The sequence below is a fragment of the Falco cherrug genome, chromosome 2 (genome assembly GCF_023634085.1).
Source record: "Falco cherrug isolate bFalChe1 chromosome 2, bFalChe1.pri, whole genome shotgun sequence".
In the NCBI taxonomy this organism is placed as follows: domain Eukaryota; kingdom Metazoa; phylum Chordata; class Aves; order Falconiformes; family Falconidae; genus Falco; species Falco cherrug.
In genome coordinates, this window is record NC_073698.1 from 61,719,346 (window position 1) to 61,738,818 (window position 19,473).

The 19,473-nt window shown below is 38.1% G+C and overlaps 1 protein-coding gene across 1 annotated transcript in view; it reads right to left on the reverse strand.

Moving 5' to 3' along the window:
* Positions 1-19,473, reverse strand: part of NALF1 (NALCN channel auxiliary factor 1) — a 490,169-nt gene that overhangs the window by 14,009 nt on the left and 456,687 nt on the right. The window contains exon 2 of the mRNA XM_055702435.1: positions 615-786. Within this exon, the coding sequence (XP_055558410.1) occupies positions 615-786 (172 nt within the window). The remainder of the gene's footprint in view (positions 1-614; positions 787-19,473) is intronic.

The following is a 19,473-nucleotide window of genomic DNA, read 5'->3' on the forward strand; positions in this document are numbered from 1 at the left end:
TATTTTATCAATCAATGCATAGACCTATATGACCAGTGCCTTTTAAAATTAAAATACTCACAAATTGTAACAAGGCTCAAGAAGAAACCAACAGATCAGTTCTTCACAGGTGAACAACTGATTCTTAAAATTCTTCAGTAGTGAAAGACCTTTCCTTAGACATTTACTTTCCAAGAGCTGCTGCACAGTTTTGAATACTATGCCCCAGATTCTTCATCTATCTGACATAAGAATGAAGGAGATCAAAGGTGAGTATACTAAAAACTAGTTTTGCCTTTCTTTTCTTCTGCATATTGCATAGCAGAGCCTTTTCTCTCTGACTACTGCATGACACAGAGCAACAATAACCCTCCACCAAATTACTGAGTGTACAAAATAACCAGAACAAATTTATTCTAGTAATTTGGTTTTGTAAAGTTAATGGCTGTGGCAAGCTGTAGTATAAATGTGCATTACTAAATCTGGGCTCAAATCCTAGCACATCCAAAAATTCTTTGTGATGAAGAACACCTTTAGGCTCCCATAGTTAGAGCTAATGAAAGAAACATTACTCATACTCTCCCTTCACATTTAGACTTATGAAAACAAGTGAAATTAGCTTTTCTATACTATACCTGTACAGATGAAACTTGATAGTCCTCCATAGATGACATCATCATTGTCTGGTAATATAAAGGGACACCTTGTCTGAACCTCCAAACAGTATTGCTTGCAAGGAATTCTGTTGCTGCAGTGAAACTGTGTGACTTCAAAATACTGGGAACAGAGCCAGGCTTTGTAGACAGTCTGGAAAAAGAGAAGAACCAAAAGTATAGATGGATGACAATAGCACTGCCATTATTTGAACATACTGCACTGCACACCTACATTAATGCTGCTTCTGAAAGAAAATTTTGAGAGACTATCACTTGGATAAAACATGCTCTTAACTTTTCATTATCCTCCCACTTCAGAAATAAAAACTCTGGCCAAGTCATTTAAAAGCAGCAGTTACTCAGGGCTAGGCATATGCTATTATTTTATCAGAGTAAACAGATATGTCTCTTAGATGTGCTTTTTTATTAGATACATCCACACACCACACACCCTTGTCTCTGTACCTTATTGTATACAAACTGAGATCCTAACCTCATTTGAAGCTGGTCTGGGGAAAACTTATGACAGTAAGTGCAAGAAAGAGTTTAAAACTGGTCTTAGGCCAGCTCTGCCATTTGTATCATCTAGAGCTGAGCTATCAGGTTGCAATAGATGGTGCTGCTTCCCTTCAAATAAAACCTTATCCAGTCCGCTTAGGGTGCCTGAGCACTAACAGCTGTAGACCAGGGGATAAATCTGCAATAATGAGGACCAAGTTCTACATTCAGGACCTAAAAGGAACACATCAAAGATGCTGTCATCTGATGCAGGACCTATGATTATTACAATTATTATAATCATTTAAACAGAAAAGCAAATTAAACATACTGATTTTAGTTTCTTTTGCCTATTATCTTCTGAGCAGTGGTCTTTGTCATAAGAATTAAGATAGCTTTTTGGAAACAGAAAAGTTTCACATGTGATCAGTCATACAAAAATATATTGGACACCAGGCTACGAAGGTGATGAAAAACCTGTGTGACTGAGTATGGAGAGGTTTGCGTGTTTCCCATTTTATTTTCAACTTATCTGTTTTGAAGTACATTATTTAGTAGCTAGATACATGCTATCTGGGTTGTTATATAACACATTTTTCTTCTTTGTATTCATTCAGGATATCTGAAAATCTTAGTAACTACCTTTCCTTTATCACAGGCTGAAAAGCAATATAGGCAACTGATTATTTTCTTTTTTCTTACACCAGTTTTGTGGTTTTTTGGTTTTTTTTGAACTCAGATTACATTTTTAAGCACAGAAAGTTCAAAAACTGACACCTGAAAAGAGCAATCTAGCTGAGGGTTTGGTTTGGTTTCAGCATGTTTCATCTCATCAGTTATAATGTTATTAGTGTCAGTAGCAGCTTAAATTGTATAGTTAATTTCAATGTATTAGTCCCAGAATCACAACTTTTATTTTAGCTTGTTTACAGTGGTGACAGGTATGGGTGAGCTTGCTAGGTGATAAAGTGAAGCCTTTATCACTAACATATGGTTTGTGATCATCTCTTTACAGCAGCTTTCCCGTACTGCATTCTGTAAAACAAGCTCTTTTCATTACAAATTCAATTTTAATTGCTTACAAAGGTTTCTTATCCACACTAAAAGATTAATGAGAAGGAAGATTAGGTTGTGTGTGTACTTTTTGTTTTTAAATAAACTTCTAAACAACAAGAGGTTTTCCCAGTGTTGAATATATACTCAACCGCATTTTTAATGCTTCAGGTGCTACATTGGCATTTACAACAATAAAAGAAATAAAGTAAACGGTTTTTTACTTCGATTTAGTCAGTAAGCATAGTCTATTGGTTGGAGACAGGAATGCTGGGTCTGATAACAGATAAATATTCACAGATGTTCCTTCCTGATCACTAACACTATAGACCTGTTTAGTTTTCTCTTCATAGAATAGATCTAACAGTAGCCAGCTGGTTTATGAATCATGTTTGGAAATGTATATCAGATTATAGGCGGTGTATTGAACAGCACACCATACATGGTAACAAGAAAATGTCTAAATCCATGTGTCTACTTAAGTAAAACAGGAAATAAATGTTTATTCAAGAGCAGAAGTAAAAAATGTGATCATAGGCTTCTGTGAACATTTTTGTGTATCCAGTCTCGGTTTGTACACACCACCTTTTTGCTCTGATTCACAGCTCCTCAGTTTTGGCTTAAAATTGCACTTGAACTCCTGTCCATATTTTTAAAGAATGCATGAGTATACCTGTTCCTGAGATCTATTTCTCAGATAAATGCCTTCCATTCTGTATCCTTTTTACTGCAGCCCCTTTCAACCTTGCCTGCAGTCTATATTGAGATTTTTAATATGCTGGTCCCATTTTGCACTGTTTTGGCCAGTAAGGTTACATAGAAACTAAGATTTTCAGAGTTCTGTCTGGATATGAACTTAGGTCATATCCTACTTTTGGTGAGATGCTGTTACTTATCAGCCTTCCTACCCCCATCCTGACAAGATACATCTGCAGAATACTGTGAAATGTCCAAGAAATAGTAAGCGAAACCCTCAGGGTATACTGAAAACTAGCCTAGAAGGCAGGAGATGCTGGTCTTCAGCCCTTCCCACAAAGTCTGTCTATTTTTCCAGGTCTTTTTCAGGCCTGAGAACTGTCATGAATGAGCCTGAGTAGCTGGAGGAGTGAACATTATGAGAAACTTTAACACTTTAATTTTTTAGGCTTTGTTTTAACACTTGAGTACTTATAGTGCATCTGTAGTGGAATTTAAAGTCACATCTGGATAAGGAAAACAAAATAGAGCCAGATTGGAGCACTAGAAAAGGTTCGCCCACAGTGCCTAGCTGTTAGCCCACTGCCTCCACAGCTCTACTATTTTCAAGCCAATGTCTGGAAGCAGAAAAATGTATTTTATGACTTCAATGACCAAGCACCCAACACAAATAACCAGCTTCAACGTTTCAAGGAATCAACACTTCACAAGCAAAACAGACACTAAACTGCATTTGCTTGTCAAATCATTACAGATAAATGGATTCAGAGTTAAAAGAAAGAAAGAAAGGTTGCGTGTGGAGAATTTTGAGAAACTAAAAGAGCACAGTGTGTGCTTTTTTTCTCAGGATATTCAGGAAGAACACTTATTTTTGTCTTTTTTTGTGGGGAATAGCAGCCCAGATATTGTCCCTTTTTAGGACGTTCTGTGTCTCATATCACATGTGAGGTTAGGTAGTGTCTCAGAGTTATTCTTTCTGGTCTTGAAATGCAATCAGGAAGAATTATTAGGTAATATGGTTGCATTATTTGCCTAGAGAGGGGCCAGCAGTTGCTGCCCACAACATGTGCAGTATTTCCAGGTAGAACAGTGCATTGGCTGACCACAGCCCTGGTCATTACATTAGGTGACTTGCAATTGGCTGTGCAACTGCACAAAATTATTTTTTATTGTATGACCAGTATTTATTAAGACTGCAAAAATGATGGGAAGATGAAAGTTGTATTTACTATGCATATATGCCCTCATTCTCTCTCCCTCCCCCTCTTATTCTTGCTCACTCATACATGCACAATACATGTATTTCTACATCACCTAATTTCTATCAAAACAGACTGTGTCGCTTTAATCATCTGAGTCACACTGCAAGAGATGTATCAGTAAAGCAGAATAGAAAAGTTCAGTCAGTTTCATTCTCTACGTCCGCCAATTCTTCATAGCTTTCAAGAGGTGAATTCAGCTCTCTTCTGCCCCTTCCCCCACCATTTCTGACTGCTGTTGCCATCACAGTTCTTAATGAACAGTGTGAAATTTTCAGGAGGTACTTACTTTAGCTATTCTGCATGAAAATGATTTTTTTTTTTTCTCACTGAACAAAAATTTGATTACTGGCTAGGTTGTCAAAATAGTAATACAAAAGGAAACCTAGAAAATATCAAATAGCTCTTACTGTGTAGCTGTGGAGGATGGTGGGAGGGAAAGAAAGTAGGCAGAGAGAAGTCACAACAGAAACCATCTCTCAAAATAGTAAATTTTCTGAATCAAAATAAATTTTAATTGCATTGCTCTGATGCTTTGCAACCATATTCATTCCTTGGTATGAAAATTAAGTCTTCCGAGAACAACTTAATTTCATCTACCAGTTGAAAAGGAAGAGTCCCCTCATGAACTTCAGAGGCATTCTGTACACTGAAATTTTCAACCACATCAGGAAATCGTACATTATTGAGATAAAGGAGTTAACAGTATTGCTCTGAGACAGTGTGATATGATTCCAGCTCAGCTTCTCCCAAAGCCTGTGTATTTTGAGTTAATTCTGCAGTCTTTATGTATACTGAGGAGTACCTCAGGCTGTGACTGAATAATCAATTGATTTTTCCAAGAATATTCGTGGAATCACTTATTACGTAAACTGAGTTATTTCAGCAGAACTGGATGCAGATACATAATTCATTAAAAAAAAATCTGGGTTGTAGAATAGTGATGTGGCCTTCAAGTTTTGCTGCGTTCTACCCCAGTGGTCCCCAGCCCACCCTGAATCATTGAATACGCTGTGAATAAGCTATGTCTGGAGAGCAAAAACCTTCTTTTCCTGTCAGCCTCAGCTTTAGCATATGATTTTCTGTAACCAAAAACAACCTTAAAGTTTCTAGTATGCAACATACTGCCTATATGCAATGGGTGATGTCTACTACACGCCTAATCTCCTTCTAATTCATAGTTATGAATGTATGAACTATGTAAAAGCATTATAAGTGCATTTAAAATTAGAGCATATGTTTATGTCCCATGTTTTGCATTTTTTCTACTCTCGGTGAATTGTTGTTTCTGTGTGGTATTCTGTGACATTACTGTAATCAATGACGTTGTCTCTTCTAGGGTTTCCATCTCAACCTTTCTATGAAACATTTTTAAAGCATCTACTTCAGCCTAACGTCCTTTATTCCATTTTAGTCTGTTTTAGTATTCTACAGCCGTAAAGGGTAGGATCACCAGGTATACCAGGGACTTAAAAATACTAGTAGTTGTCTTCATGTTTTCAATAACAGAGTTGTAGAAAAGCTACTTGTGAAGGCTGGAAAACTTCTAAGCCTTTGCTTACCCAAATAAAGATAACTACTCATCACTCAGAACTGTACCTGAGCATTAGTCAGGCAAAGAGGAATATATCAAACAATATATACAGGAAATAAGGGGATGAGATCTTAATGTAATTACAGGTTTCATGCTGTGGTGGTGTGCTCCCCTCCCTCCATCTTGACCTAGCAACGAACAACTGTATTTGGCTCAAAGTGGATTCGGGAGTTTGACTTGCGCAGCACACCTATGGTCTAACAAGCAAACCAGCTGAGTGCTGCCCTGGGTGAGGCGGGGGCCTCACGACCTGGTGCTGCTTCAGGGAAGGCCGGGAAGACCGCCGCACATCTGTGATCATGGATCTGTCTGTAATGAATCCTCCCTGCTCCATGGTGAACCATCGGTCCCCACTGACCTTCCAGAATTGATACCTTGCTAAGGGCCAACTGGCACACAATAATTTACTTAGTCCCACCTCACCATGTGTATAAAATCTGACATTTTAGAATGCTCTTATTTTGAGTACGTGATCTTGAACTACTGGATGGTTTTACGGGCCAGAACGTCCCTCCTCCCCAAGCAGGGACACCTTTTTGGTAAGATTTGTGCCTCCGACTACGTCAGATGTTACCCAGGACCGTATTTTTAATAAAAATGCTGAACTCTTAACTCAAGCTTGATTTTTTCAGTAAGCGCATTTACCAATGGCAATTCTGAACTTGTTATATGTTGCCTTAATAAATCATCTATTTTTTCAACTTTGTGAAAGTGTTTCAGTGAAAGTCATGAAGCTGGGCTCTGAAAGGTAAACATTGACTCTGATGAGTGGCTGTACGTATAAATCTTTGGACCTAAAACCACTGCCCCAGTCCGAGACAAAGATTTGATTTAGTTGCACCTAGACTCCTTTCTGAGAAGGAGTTTAGAAAGCAAGGGGATCCCTTCCAAACCTTGTGACTCAGTGGGAGGGCTGTGTCTCTATACCCCCATGTCGTTGTCCTCCATCCCACCCCGAACCCTGGACATACAATCCTTTAGATCTAAAACAATTGACCAAGTCTGAGACTAGGGCTGGTTCTAGCCACCCTTACACTCCTTTCTGAAAGCAAGGAGACCCTTTCTGAACCTCGTGACTCAATGGGAGGGCTGTCTGCCCCCCACCTCCCCTGGCCTCTTGTCAGACTTTTAACATAACACATGCCAGTGATGAGGGGACCCCAGAAAAGCATGCCTGTGTCCTCCTGTGACAAAGCTTTTGCTGTAAAATTCACTTTAAATCTTATGCATGCTGTACGGCAGAGAAGTAATAGCTACTGTCACCTACCAACTAATGTACTGTCTGTGCAGTGCAGTCTCTAAAAGGCTTTTTGTATTTGGATCACCAGGGTATTATGTGTTGGTCTGAGTGACAGCGCATCTTCTTTAAGAAACACTTGGGTCAATCTCAGTGTCTGCTTTGTGCATCAGAACCTGAGATATCATGTTGAACAGAGATGTCTTTTAGATAGCTTACAAGTGTATTTTATATAGACTATACAACTAAAATAAAGATGGCTAACTGGTACAAGACCTGATTAAGTCTGACAAGTAGCGTTACATATGTGAACTCCCCCAGGAACTTTGTCAGTTTGAGCAGTAAGGGCTGTCTGACTTCAGGAAGGCTGCATTTTTGCATGTGTACTATGGAATAAAAATCAGCTCTTACAGAGAACCTTCTACCCATGAGAGCTGGTGGTGTTTCCCTTCTGCTGGCCTTCATTCCCATTCCCGTTCTGAGACTGTGGGCTGCCTCAGGACAGGACTAGCTAAGCACACACATAGCACGGCAATAGTGACTAAATAGGAGGGATCAATCCTCCATAACATATCTTTGCCAATGAGTCAGTGGTACCATCAGGTGATTAATGTTCTTCAGTACATTCAGTAGAAAACATATAACAAGTGGCTTTCAAATATGTGGGTTGCTGATAAGTTATTTCACAGAAACAGATTTTCAGTGGATGCAAGTTTTTTTAAAAAAGATATAATTTTCATTTTATTTCAACACTATAAAAATCAAGCAGTTTTGGTGGGGAAATATTATTCAATAAGGTTCAAACATTTATTTCCAGATAAACTATTGTCATTCTGTTTATACAGCCAAAGATAGATCATAAAATATTCATTGAAATACATATCACACTTTTCTATTTTATTACAGCAATATTGGCTCAAAGCTGCTCTGCTTTTTAGAGAAGTTGCTTCGTACCTGCACACATACCCACCATTATTTTTTTCCCCTGGAGAAGTCTGGTTTTGCTTTTGATTTTTGTGAGTCTTTTTTTTTTTTTTTTTCTTTTAAGTCTGATGCAGATAGAATGCAAATTAAAAATCTGACCTTCCTGTAGAACAGACATCATATTTTCCATTTTTTCTATTCTACATGTGTTTTTTAAATTCCTAGTGTTAAAAGACTGCACCAGGAAATGAGAATGTCTGTTTCATATTATGGAAACTTATGCTTGAAAATTACTGTAATTTGGGAACAAACATCTGTCTGGTGGCTATTTTAACCGTTTATTTTATTTATATTTTATTATAATGAATACTTTCTGTATCTGCATGGATGGAAGATCATAAAATAAATATTTTAATATTTTTGAAGAAGTTCTTGAGGCTAGTGAATGCAAACTATTGTATTAAGAGACAAAAACTTTTTTGTGTTTCCTAAATGATGATAAATTAAATATGTTAACTTGTTTCCTTCCCTATTTTACCTATTATATGAATAATTCAATTTGAAAGACACACGTTATTTTATTTGAAGATAGAGGAATGGTAAACCAAGGTTGAAATTCATTTGCTAGAACATTGTCGATCTTAGCTTCAGTTCATATACTACATAACAAGATTTCTTTTAAACAAATACAAATGAGAGAAATGACAAGCTGCTCTGATCACATCTTTGTTGCTTATATTGAAAAAGACAACCAGAAATATGCAGCTATGCCAGCTTCTAATACAAATATATTTCTTTGATTACGGAGAAGTTACTGCAAAGGAGATAGCATCAATGTCTCACTGTCACTTTGGTAATCTTAAAGAGAAATTAGACACAGATATGGAAGAGGTCTGTAATGTTCCTGTCTGCCAACATAAATTAAGCTTCTGCAAGGAACAGATGTGCAAAAAGCAGGTCTACCAGTCCTATCTTTCTGGTGATTAGACATCTATTCAACTGGGGTCACCACAATAATTAACTTCACTGTTGTTTTATAATAACCTAAACCTGAACTCATCTGTATCAGAATTCAGCTTTAGTTCTTACTTAGTATTGCAAAGAAACTTTATTTTGAAGATGATAAACATCCCTTTGGGTGAGCTTAAAGGAAATTGAAAATTAAATATCTCATTACAGAAATAAGTAGTCTGGTAAAAAGTAAAAAGGGGTCACTAGCTTTTGATTTTGTGAGTTTAATAATACTCCACTTAGTCAGATACTATATTAAAGTGTTCAAACTATGAAAACACAATAAATTAATAATCTTTAAAGTGCCTGATCAGCTTCCTTGGAAGGTCTTAAGACCACTGACTTCCAGTCAGTTTGCAATGGGCTGGGGCCTGTTTTAAAGTATTACAGTCTGTTCCAAAAATACATCTGAATTCATGAACCGAGCAACCTGTCAAGGCTGGAAAGTCTTTGTGTACAACTCTGTTCTCCATCACTTTTAAAGTGATGGTAGTCTGTATAAATCAGTTCAACATGACATTATTCAAAGATTGATACTGCTGACTACCAGTGTATGCAGGAGTTCAGGAGAGTCTCTCTCTTTACATTCTCCGCTTCCTCAAATTAAGGACCTGATATTTTCTGCCTACAAGGCAGTTCTATCTGTTGTTCAGAAGAAACAATCCCTTGTGGGCCCAGAGAGTCTTCAATCAACTTGCAACAGCTGCTGCAGATTCCTGGCAGATGAAGGGACTTGTCATAGGCTGATATAAACAAACACAGAGAAATGGTTTTCTGTGCCTCAAATGTCTCTTCCCATTTGGAATTATAACCTCTTTAAACATAAGACTTATTCAACTTTGGTGCTGAATTTTCATCTTGATCATGCAGGCTGAGAAGTTCTCTGCCTATATCCAAGCAAGCATCTGAAGATTCAGTAAATAAGATTACAAAAACTAAAGACAAGGAGCCAATGAATCCAGAACAAATAAGAAAATTAAGGCACTAGAGACAACACAAAGACTTTAGAACAGGCTCGCAGGCCAGATACAGCCCCCCAGGGTCCTCAATCCAGCCCCTGGTATTTACAGACACATCCCCCCCACCCTCCCCCAACCCCCGCCGGGGGTTGCGGGGGGGAAACCAAGCATCTGCAGATGACTGCCTGCCACTTCATCTGTGCGCCGGCACCCTGTTTAAAAAGTTTGAGGACCCCTGCTTTAGAATCTGAAATCTATTCAAAAAGAAAAAAAACCCCAACAACCCAGAACTCATAACAATGGAGGGAGCCTGTCACAGTGTAGGCTCTATTAATGATATTATTTGTATCACTGACGCAAGTTTACCTTAATCATGGTCATTTGAAATTAATTAGAAGAACTTTTTCATGTTGTAAACTATCTAGAGGCAAAGTAGATTGGCCTTACTCTTTTCTCTAGACATTTCTGAATGCAGGAACAGAGCTGGAGAAACCACTGCACTATTCTTCGTTGTTACACTCAATTTCCTCAAGTTGTGCTACCTTTTCCCCATACATTTAATGTATGGATTGACATTAAAACCCCAGAGTTGTGTTCTCTTATGGTGTTGGAGTGAGACATCCTGATATCCAAAGACGGTGAGTGCCTGAGCTTAAAAGCAGCTCCCGGGGAAAGGAGACAAATTTTCCATTCTCACAGTTTTTTTCTCACACAGCTCTGGTTTGAGGCCACACAGCTGCACCAAAAGCTGGCTTGATCCCAGGTAGCCAAACCTTGCCTGGATGGGTGTATATGCAGGGGTGAGGGGCAGGGAGGCGGGGAAATATATGGGAATATTTATATGACATTGCAGTTGGAGCCATGATGGCTTGTGATCATGCATTTAATAAATCCTATTTTCTGGGAGAGCACAATAAGGTCTCCAAAGAGCTCACCTATAGGCTCAATAATAAGCTCACCCAAGAGCAGATGTCCCAAGTGAGGAGTTTCCCCACTCTGGTGTGGCTCTGCAAGTGATGAGACATTTGCTGCAGCAGAATGAAGCTTGCTGTCACAAGTGATTACAGAGCAACAGGACAACTTGCACATACCTTTGGCCGTTTCACCTGCCAGTCTGCTAATCACCAGCACAGAGACTGCAACACAATCTTCTCACCTCTGAATTCCCAGAGGAGTTGGAGGCAGAGTTTACATAAAGATCTGGGCAAACTGTCTGCGGTTAGGCCCGCAGTGACAGCTCATGTCTATAAGTTCGGCGTTCAGGGCTCTTACACCATATAATACAGTATTCATGAGGATTCAATCTTTTAACCACTTTAGGAAACCTGTGTTACTTTTTTCCCTTTTTTTTTTTCTTTTTGTTCTGTGTTTTCTGTTTTCTCTGCATAATCTCCCCATAATATAGTTTGAGAAGTCTTTTGAAAGCTAGTGTATATGTTGTTTACCAGCATACAAAACCCATCATGCCTCTGAAGTTTATACTTCATCAGCAGACTTACAGTTTGCTGGCTGTCTTTGAACTTTTCTTTTTATATATTAACCCTCCCACTACTGGGTTCACTTTGGAGAGAAATTGAGGTGTATTCTTGATACTTTCTACTACATTTACTCATGTATAAAGATCAGTAAACCAAATTTAAGATATATAAGACCCTATGCAATTATTCAAGCACTATAGTCATGTACTGTGTCATACATGTAGACAGAGATGGCTGATTCAGGTGAACACTAAATTAAATCTTTTTTCAGGTAAATTCTACTATTAAGAGCAATGTTGGAAGCACAAATTATTGCCAGATACCCTTGCTGACATTCAGAGCATAAATTAGAATTTTTCAAGCACTGTCAATACTAGAACTGCTAATTCAAATACTTAGATTTATCAGGTTTTGCCACTTAAAATCTAACACATCTTTTATATCCCCTGAACTTGTTTTGGCTCTTTACCAGTTTAATCCACTTGATCTTGATTATTGGTCGATTATAGGGAACAAATAAAAAGATGAGATATTGATTTGTGATTCTTCTGAAGACAAGACAGATCTGTGTCTTCTACCTGATTTTGTGTGCCAGACCAGTGGTGATGTCTCCTACAGAGTGCAAGAGGGGCTCCATATGGCTCTTATCAGAGTAGTATGAGATAGATATCAACCAGAGAAACCTTTAGTCTCAGGGCATGAGATTTGAGACTTGGTAGTAGAAAACAAGCCTCAAGGGCTTTTGGATGATGGGATTAGTGCACAGTAATCAGCTACTGGTAATGATGGTCTGCAGTCTTGAGGAGCTCATAGACTGCACAGTTGTTCACTGTTCAACAGTGAGAACGGTGAGATCACAAGCAAATCATGGGTGCAGAATTTAAAGCTGTTAAACAGGCAAATAAAAACATTAACTTTCAGTATCTCTGAAACAAAGAATCTTACTAGGATATCTGATAGAATGTATAAAAGCTTTTATTTTGCTCATGTGGAGCATGTTTCCTTCACTCAGTTGTAAGAAGATGTGAATAATACAGTTCTTTTAACTTCTTATCTATTTCCATTCTTTTTTTTCCCTCATTTCTTAACCTGCTTTTCTGAAATGCAAAAGCTTGTTTATTTTCCCCAGTCCTTTCCTGTGTTAGCAGTGGTCTAACATTCTCATGCCTGGATGCCTCACGGTTCTTGGCACGAAAAAATAGGTCTAATTCCTTCGAACCTTGTTGTTCTTCCAGACCTTGTTGTTCTTCCAGAGTTTCCAAAGAAGTTCCAGGAATGTCGCAGTGATTCCAGCATGAAAGGGCCAGCTTTCAGCATTACTATAAGTTTCTGCTTAAGAAATAGCTAATTTTAATAATATGCCCAATGTATATGATGCTTCTTATCTTCAAAGTGCCTAATATTGGGATCAGTTCTGTATGCCTAGTCCAGGGAAAAAGCTTTTGTTTTATGGCAGACTCTTGGGGCTAGCTGAGATGGAAATTACAAGACAGGTCACATTATGTACCATTTTCAGCTAATAAAAAAAAAGACATCTAATTGTATGATGAGTGTGATACTACTCTGTGAGTGGCTGCACTAGCAATTATCTCCATAAAGGGTAATAATGCTTGTTTTTCCTTTGCCAGATTTCCACCACCTTTAATACTATCAAATCTAAAATATATGTTTTTATCTGAAATACCATAATGCTTTCACTGCTTGATGCAGTGCTTTGGTGGGAAACTGAATAAAACATTGCATCATAATGTACAGTGTTTGCTATAAATTTATTTCTATTTGATCCTGTTGGATTGTATGATGCTATCTCAATTTTCAGGCATTTTGCCCAAATGTCTATATTATTATTATATATTAGACATTGATATCAATTTACTTACAGTTAAAACGTGCCTTAGAGGCAACCTGTTAACTGCTATCTTACGGAGAATCAGGTGATTTTGTGCTCAGCATCTTTCATATTACATTTGTATTCCTTTCCTGATGGGTATGCAATAATGATATCCAAAAAGATACTGTGTCTTCCACAGCAATATTCTGGAATAGTTATGCACAAATGAAAAAAGATGACCTTGTAAGAAATGCACTAAATCAGTACCACATTATTTTTATGGCATTATAGGTATTTAATTTTTCCATCACGATAACATGTTTGTCCTCTCCTCCTTTTCATAAAGGATTGCCTGAGTTATGCAAAACTGATATTTCTGCAAGATGTTGTAAAAGGAACTCTCTCGCTGAACAAAAATGTTCTTTGCTCTCAGATTTTCAAAAATTTACCTCACTGCAGTTTTTCTTAGGTGATTTCATGTGCTACCTGGGATCAAATTGGAATGTAACTATCTGCTGACACATCTAACAATTTGCATAGGTCAGTAACATCAGAAAAAATATTGAGATGCAGGGTTTTGCCCTTTGAATTTACTTTCATTTGTTGTTGCTACAGCTTGTTCAGCAAATAGAAGACAATGCTGGAAGACTAGAAAAAAACTTGAGAATAAAACACCAGACCTACTACCAAAAATTATATAGCCTGTCATTAAGAAAAGCTAATAGGTTAGATGGGATGAGAACAGAAAATATTCTACTTTATATTTCAGAATGATTCCCTTAGTCATCCAGAGACCGACAAATAAACCACAGACATATCTGGAAGCCAATAAGTTGGTTAAAATAATATTTCAAGGTAGAATAATAATAAAACCTGTAAATGGTGATATGAGAAAGGCTAACCAGACTGATTTCTGCAAAGGTAAGTTCTCTCTCTAATGAATTAGAATTCTTTCAAAGCATAAAAATGAAAATGTGATCCTGCTGACAATGTATTTAGCCCTTCAAAAATCTATTAATGAGGTCTCTAAGAAAGGTAGTAAACAAATTAAATTATTATTACTTGAGAGTAGTATACAGTCACGTATATGAACTGGGTAAGGGGAAATGAAAGAAACCCAATCAGTTTTCATCAGTACAAAAGGTTGAAAGCAGGGTGTCTCAGGTTTTCATATATGCTATGTTTTGCTTAGCAACATATTAATGCATTAGAAATAGGGCTAAACAACAAGATAGCAAGTGTACAGAAAGAAAAAAAAATGTTAAACAAGTCCAAAAGGAAAAGATATCAAAGTTCAACTGAACTGAAAACTTAATGAATAGAGAGTGAAGTTCAGTGCTGAAGGATTGAAAGAAATGAAACTTTGTGAAGGAAATTTGAAGTACTTGTATACTATACGGGATTTTACGTTTAGTATGTGAGCCCAGGAAAATAATTTAAGTCTTGCGTTTCAGTGAGCTCTGTGCAGTTATGGCCAGAAGAAACAAGAATTGGGTGCACAAATGCTGGGAAATGAGGTAGAAACAGTCTCTTGCATAGCCAATGGCACACACTCCCCTGGAATACTCTACCCAGAAACAGATAATCCCACTTCAAAATGGAGGCACAAAATTAGAGAAAAGCGGACAGCATTCCCATCACTGGGACCTCTGAAGAAAGACTGAGTTACGAAACTTCAGAAAGGAGATGGTGCCAGGGAAAGATCTATAAAATTATGTGTATTGTAGAATAAGAGGGACGATTTTCTGATTTCCTTGGTTTATGACCCAGAACCAAGAGGCAAAGAACTCATAAAACTGAAAAGTCTCATTTTTGAAATAATGGAAATATTTTTCCATATAGTACTTATACTTGGCAGTAATACAAGAACGTTTTCTCAAGAACAAGAAACTAAGATCAAGAAAATGATCTTCCTAAGATAAGGCCATATGTTTCTTTGTGTAATTAATAAGGGGAAAAATATTTTTTAAGACATTCAGGGAGCAAAACTGTGCTCACCTTAGATGCTTTGTATAGGTGTACTGGCTCGTTTTTTGAAGAATCAGTAAGCATTTCATGAAGTTCAAGGCCAAGTGCAAGGTCCCACATGTGGGCCAGGTCAGTCCCAAGTACAAACACAGGCTGGGCAGAAAATGGACTAAGAGCGGCCCTGAGGAGAAGGACTTGGGGCTGCTGGTGGACAAGAAGCTCAACATGAGCTGGCAATGTGCACTTGCAACACAAAAAGCCAACCGTATCCTGGGCTGCATCAAAAGAAGTGTGGCCAGCAGGTCAAGGGAGGTGATTGTCCCCCTCTACTCTGCTTCTGTGAGACCCCACCTGGAGCACTGCATTCAGCTCTGGGGCCCCCAACAGAAGAAGGACATGGATCTGTTAGAGCTAGTCCAGAGGAGGCCCACGAAGATGATCAGAGGGCTGCAGCACCTCTTGTGTGAAGACAGGCTGAGAGAGTTGGGGTTGTTCAGCGTGGGGAAGAGAAGGCTCTGGGGACACCTTACAGCAGCCTTCCAGTACATACAGCGGGCCTACAAGAAAGCTGGAGAGGGCCTTTTGACAAGGGCAGGTAGTGACAGGACGAGAGGGAATGGGTTTAAACTGAAGCAGGGTAGGTTTAGAGATATTAGGAAGAAATTTTTCACTGTGAGGGTGCTGAGACACTGGCACAGCTTGCCCAGAGAAGCTGTGGATGCCCCATCCCTGGCAGTGCTGAAGGCCAGGCTGGATGGGGCTTTGAGCAACCTCATCTAGTGGAAGGTGTCCCTGCCCATGGCAGCAGGGGTGGAACAAGGTGATCTTTAAGGTTCCTGCCAACCCAAACCATTCTATGATTTTATCATTCTATGATTTCTCACTTCATATGTAAGGTTATTTATACTTCAGCTACATTTTAAGCACTAGACACTTAAAATGAAGGTGTACACAAGGTGGCTTGGATATTTTATAGTGCTAACAGAAAGAGCGCTAGTATAAATATAAACAGTCTTTAAGAAAATGTCTTACTTTCAGATATGATGATTAGGAGTTATCTGTGTTGTTCCTTAGTCTGAAATTTCTGGCCTGTTTCTATACAAGGTCTATTGCTGACTCCTATGGAAAGGAGATTGTGGAGGGGATGGCTTATTGATAAATTCCTACAAGTGATAGCTGTCCTGTGGACAGTTGTCGTTAGGGAATTACTCCTAATTTCAGTGGGTGACAATAAATCATGTGTCAGTTTCACTGATGTGTGCTTGAAACACATGACAGGTTCAGAAGGCTTCATGAGCTTCTGCTCCTTGTTGACCAAGAACTGGACACTCATATTTGTCTCCAAAAGCAACGGGAACTGTACAAAAGTAGTCTGTGGAAATGCATGGTGTGTTTTACCCATATTGTTTAATAAAATGATAAAAGGTAAAAAGATATGTGTTTACTATACTGAAAGGAAATGTTAAATGTTTAGTAAAAAATAATCTTGAAGGATAAATTCCAAAAGAAAACAGATTATCTTTTTTATAAAGCAAGTCCTTAATTTAGACCCAAGTTCTCCAATTACCCTGGTTCTTACACATTGTTTCTGTGATGACTGCAAGTCAACATAAATACAGGCTGTTAAAATAGCTGAACTTCTGCACATCTTTACACTAGAGGCACATTCCTGCTACCACTCTGGTACTGGCAATATTAGCACAGCTGTGTTAAGGCAGACAAGGTCTTCTTTAGTAACTTAATTCTCAGCTGAATCAGACCTGTGATCCGGCCCTGTGATGACAAGCATGGGAGAAGAGACTAACTGGGAATGAGTAAGGAAGCCCTGTGTCCTTTTGTTCAGTCCTGTTCATTTATAGTCTTAAGGTGAATGTGGAGTCTAAACCTGCACCTTTAGTTGACTTGTGAGCAGCTGGAGCACCAGAAGTACAAACCATATTTCCTGTGTGACATTAACCCAGCAATGACTAAAGAAGAAAAAAATGCAGAAAAAAACCAGAAAATGTAATCAAAATGGTTTCATAGCAACAAGCAATATTTTTATTTTTTTTTTAACTGGAGGCATTAACACCTCTTTAGTTAAAATTAGGCCAAAGGTTATTTTTGATCTTTAAATTTCTGTTTGGAACTTTAGATGTTTTAAAACTTTTGAATGTACAGCTATTTTTAAATTTTCACAGTCATTTTGTGATTACTTTTGTTCCTTAATCAAACCCTGTTATGTCTGGAAGCTCTGCTATGACTCTGTCAAAATGTCTCTTTCCTAAATGCACTCGGAATAACAATTGCAGATGTTTCTTTGCTAGCCTGTGACCTAGTTAATTATCCTTTTACGAAGCTGTATTTCTTCTCATATTGACAGGTTTTATTCTTTTAAAGATGTTGTCTTTATAAATATCAAAGACATCTTGGAAAGTCAGCACTGGCAGCATAGTCTGTCAACCTGAGCTATATACAATAGTATTTTGTGAAATACAGAATGGGCAAAGAGCAGAAAAACAATTTTTTTGTGATCAGCTGCTTTTCTTCATGCTGGGAATCGTACCCTTGCTAAAAAGGATCTTCACAATGGCAAGCCTGCATATCTTCTTTAAAAGGTCTTCTCTTTAGCAGAATGAGAAAATAATACCTTAAACTCCTGTGCTCCTTTGACTTTAAAGTTCTAAATTCCTTCAGAGTTGGTTAATCTCAGAAACCAGCCTCAGTCATCTCCTATTTTGTTTGATTACAGTTCCACTGACTGACATACTGAATCCTTCATCTAGGCTATGAACTAGCTGTGTGACATGATAATTCCTAAAGACCCACTCTCATGAATGCTAACAAGCTGCCTGAAAACTCAGGAAATCTCCTCTGCCTACTTTTTCTATTTTAATTACTTATTTATACTAAATTAGTTCCCAACCATGCTGTGTTACCTGAATTTTATTTTTTTTTTATTTCATATTTTCCTTTAATTTCTTTTGCTCGTTCACTGTCTCTAAATACACTCATATTTAATTACTCTTTATTCACAACCTTGTGTAGGGTCCACAGTTCCTGGTCAGAATGAGGGCCCAGTCACACTACTTGGGGATTAACTGCAACAGGCAAAATCCAATACTAAAGGAGACTACTAGCGAGTCTAGAGCTGAAGTTTTAAAAATAAAATCTGTCTTCAGTCATCTAGTCTTCATAGGTGTTAAAACATCCAAGATCTCATTGACTGCAATTGAATGATGATTCAATTCTTAGATAGAACACAGCATTTACATTGTTAAAATGATGCAGGAAAATTGGTCACTAAGGCAGAAGCCCCGAAGATACTGAGTTCCACAAGTTTGTAAAGGTAGATGGCTAAATACAGTAAAGAAACAACTGAGAGGTCAAAATACAAACTCAATCCTTACTAAACATTAAAAAAATGCCACCCACAAGTTTAACCTAATACATGAAGTTAAGCTTCAATAATTCTGTTCATGAATATACCTGTTGCTATTGCTGTGGTCTCAACTTTGTAGTAGAAAACAGCCCTTGGGATGCTGAATAAAAATCCTTTCCACTGTATTTGTTTCAAGAACTATTATTCTTCAAATAAACAAGTGGTTCCATCACATGCAGCCACATTATGCAATGTTTTGGGGTTTACGCTGTGTTGTAATCAGAGTTGATTGTGAACAGTTGTGAGGTTCAGCCTCATTTTGGAGAGCTGTGACAAACTATTCTGAGATTTCTCAGTATACCATTTACTTGGAGGTTACCAGAACAGGAACTACACTCTTCCCTGCCACTCCTGCGTTATCTGGATTAAAGGTATTTATGTACTGGTTTCTTATGACTTTCATAAAGCACTTCTGTCCAATGTTGTATCTCCTTGCTCTTTGGACCAGCAATAACAGGAACAATATTTAAGGAACTAGCGTCTGCATTAATCGACCTTCATGAAAACCTTGTTTATGGGAAAGTTTGGTTTGTAATATCAAAGGATGAAGAAGTAGATCCATGTGTTTTTAAGGTAGAGGAAAAGCTCAGAACATGAGCAGAGTGGAAGGAAAGAGTCACGATTCAAACCAGCTTGAAGAAATTGGAAATGTGTCTCTGTGGGAAACTCCAAGTCTGCAGAACAGAGGTGGACCACAGGACCTGGTAAGAGGGTCAGTCAAAGTTAAAGACTCCCAACGTCCTTCCATATGGCTTTCTGTCTGGTGTGAATACTAAAACACTCTACCTTTGCCACTCAGTGCGGTAGGAAATACGAGATGGAAAGTTCTGAAGCCTACTACCAGTAGGATACCTCAGCTGTCTGGGTGTACATTAAGGATCCCAGGATACACATCAGAAAGTAAATATT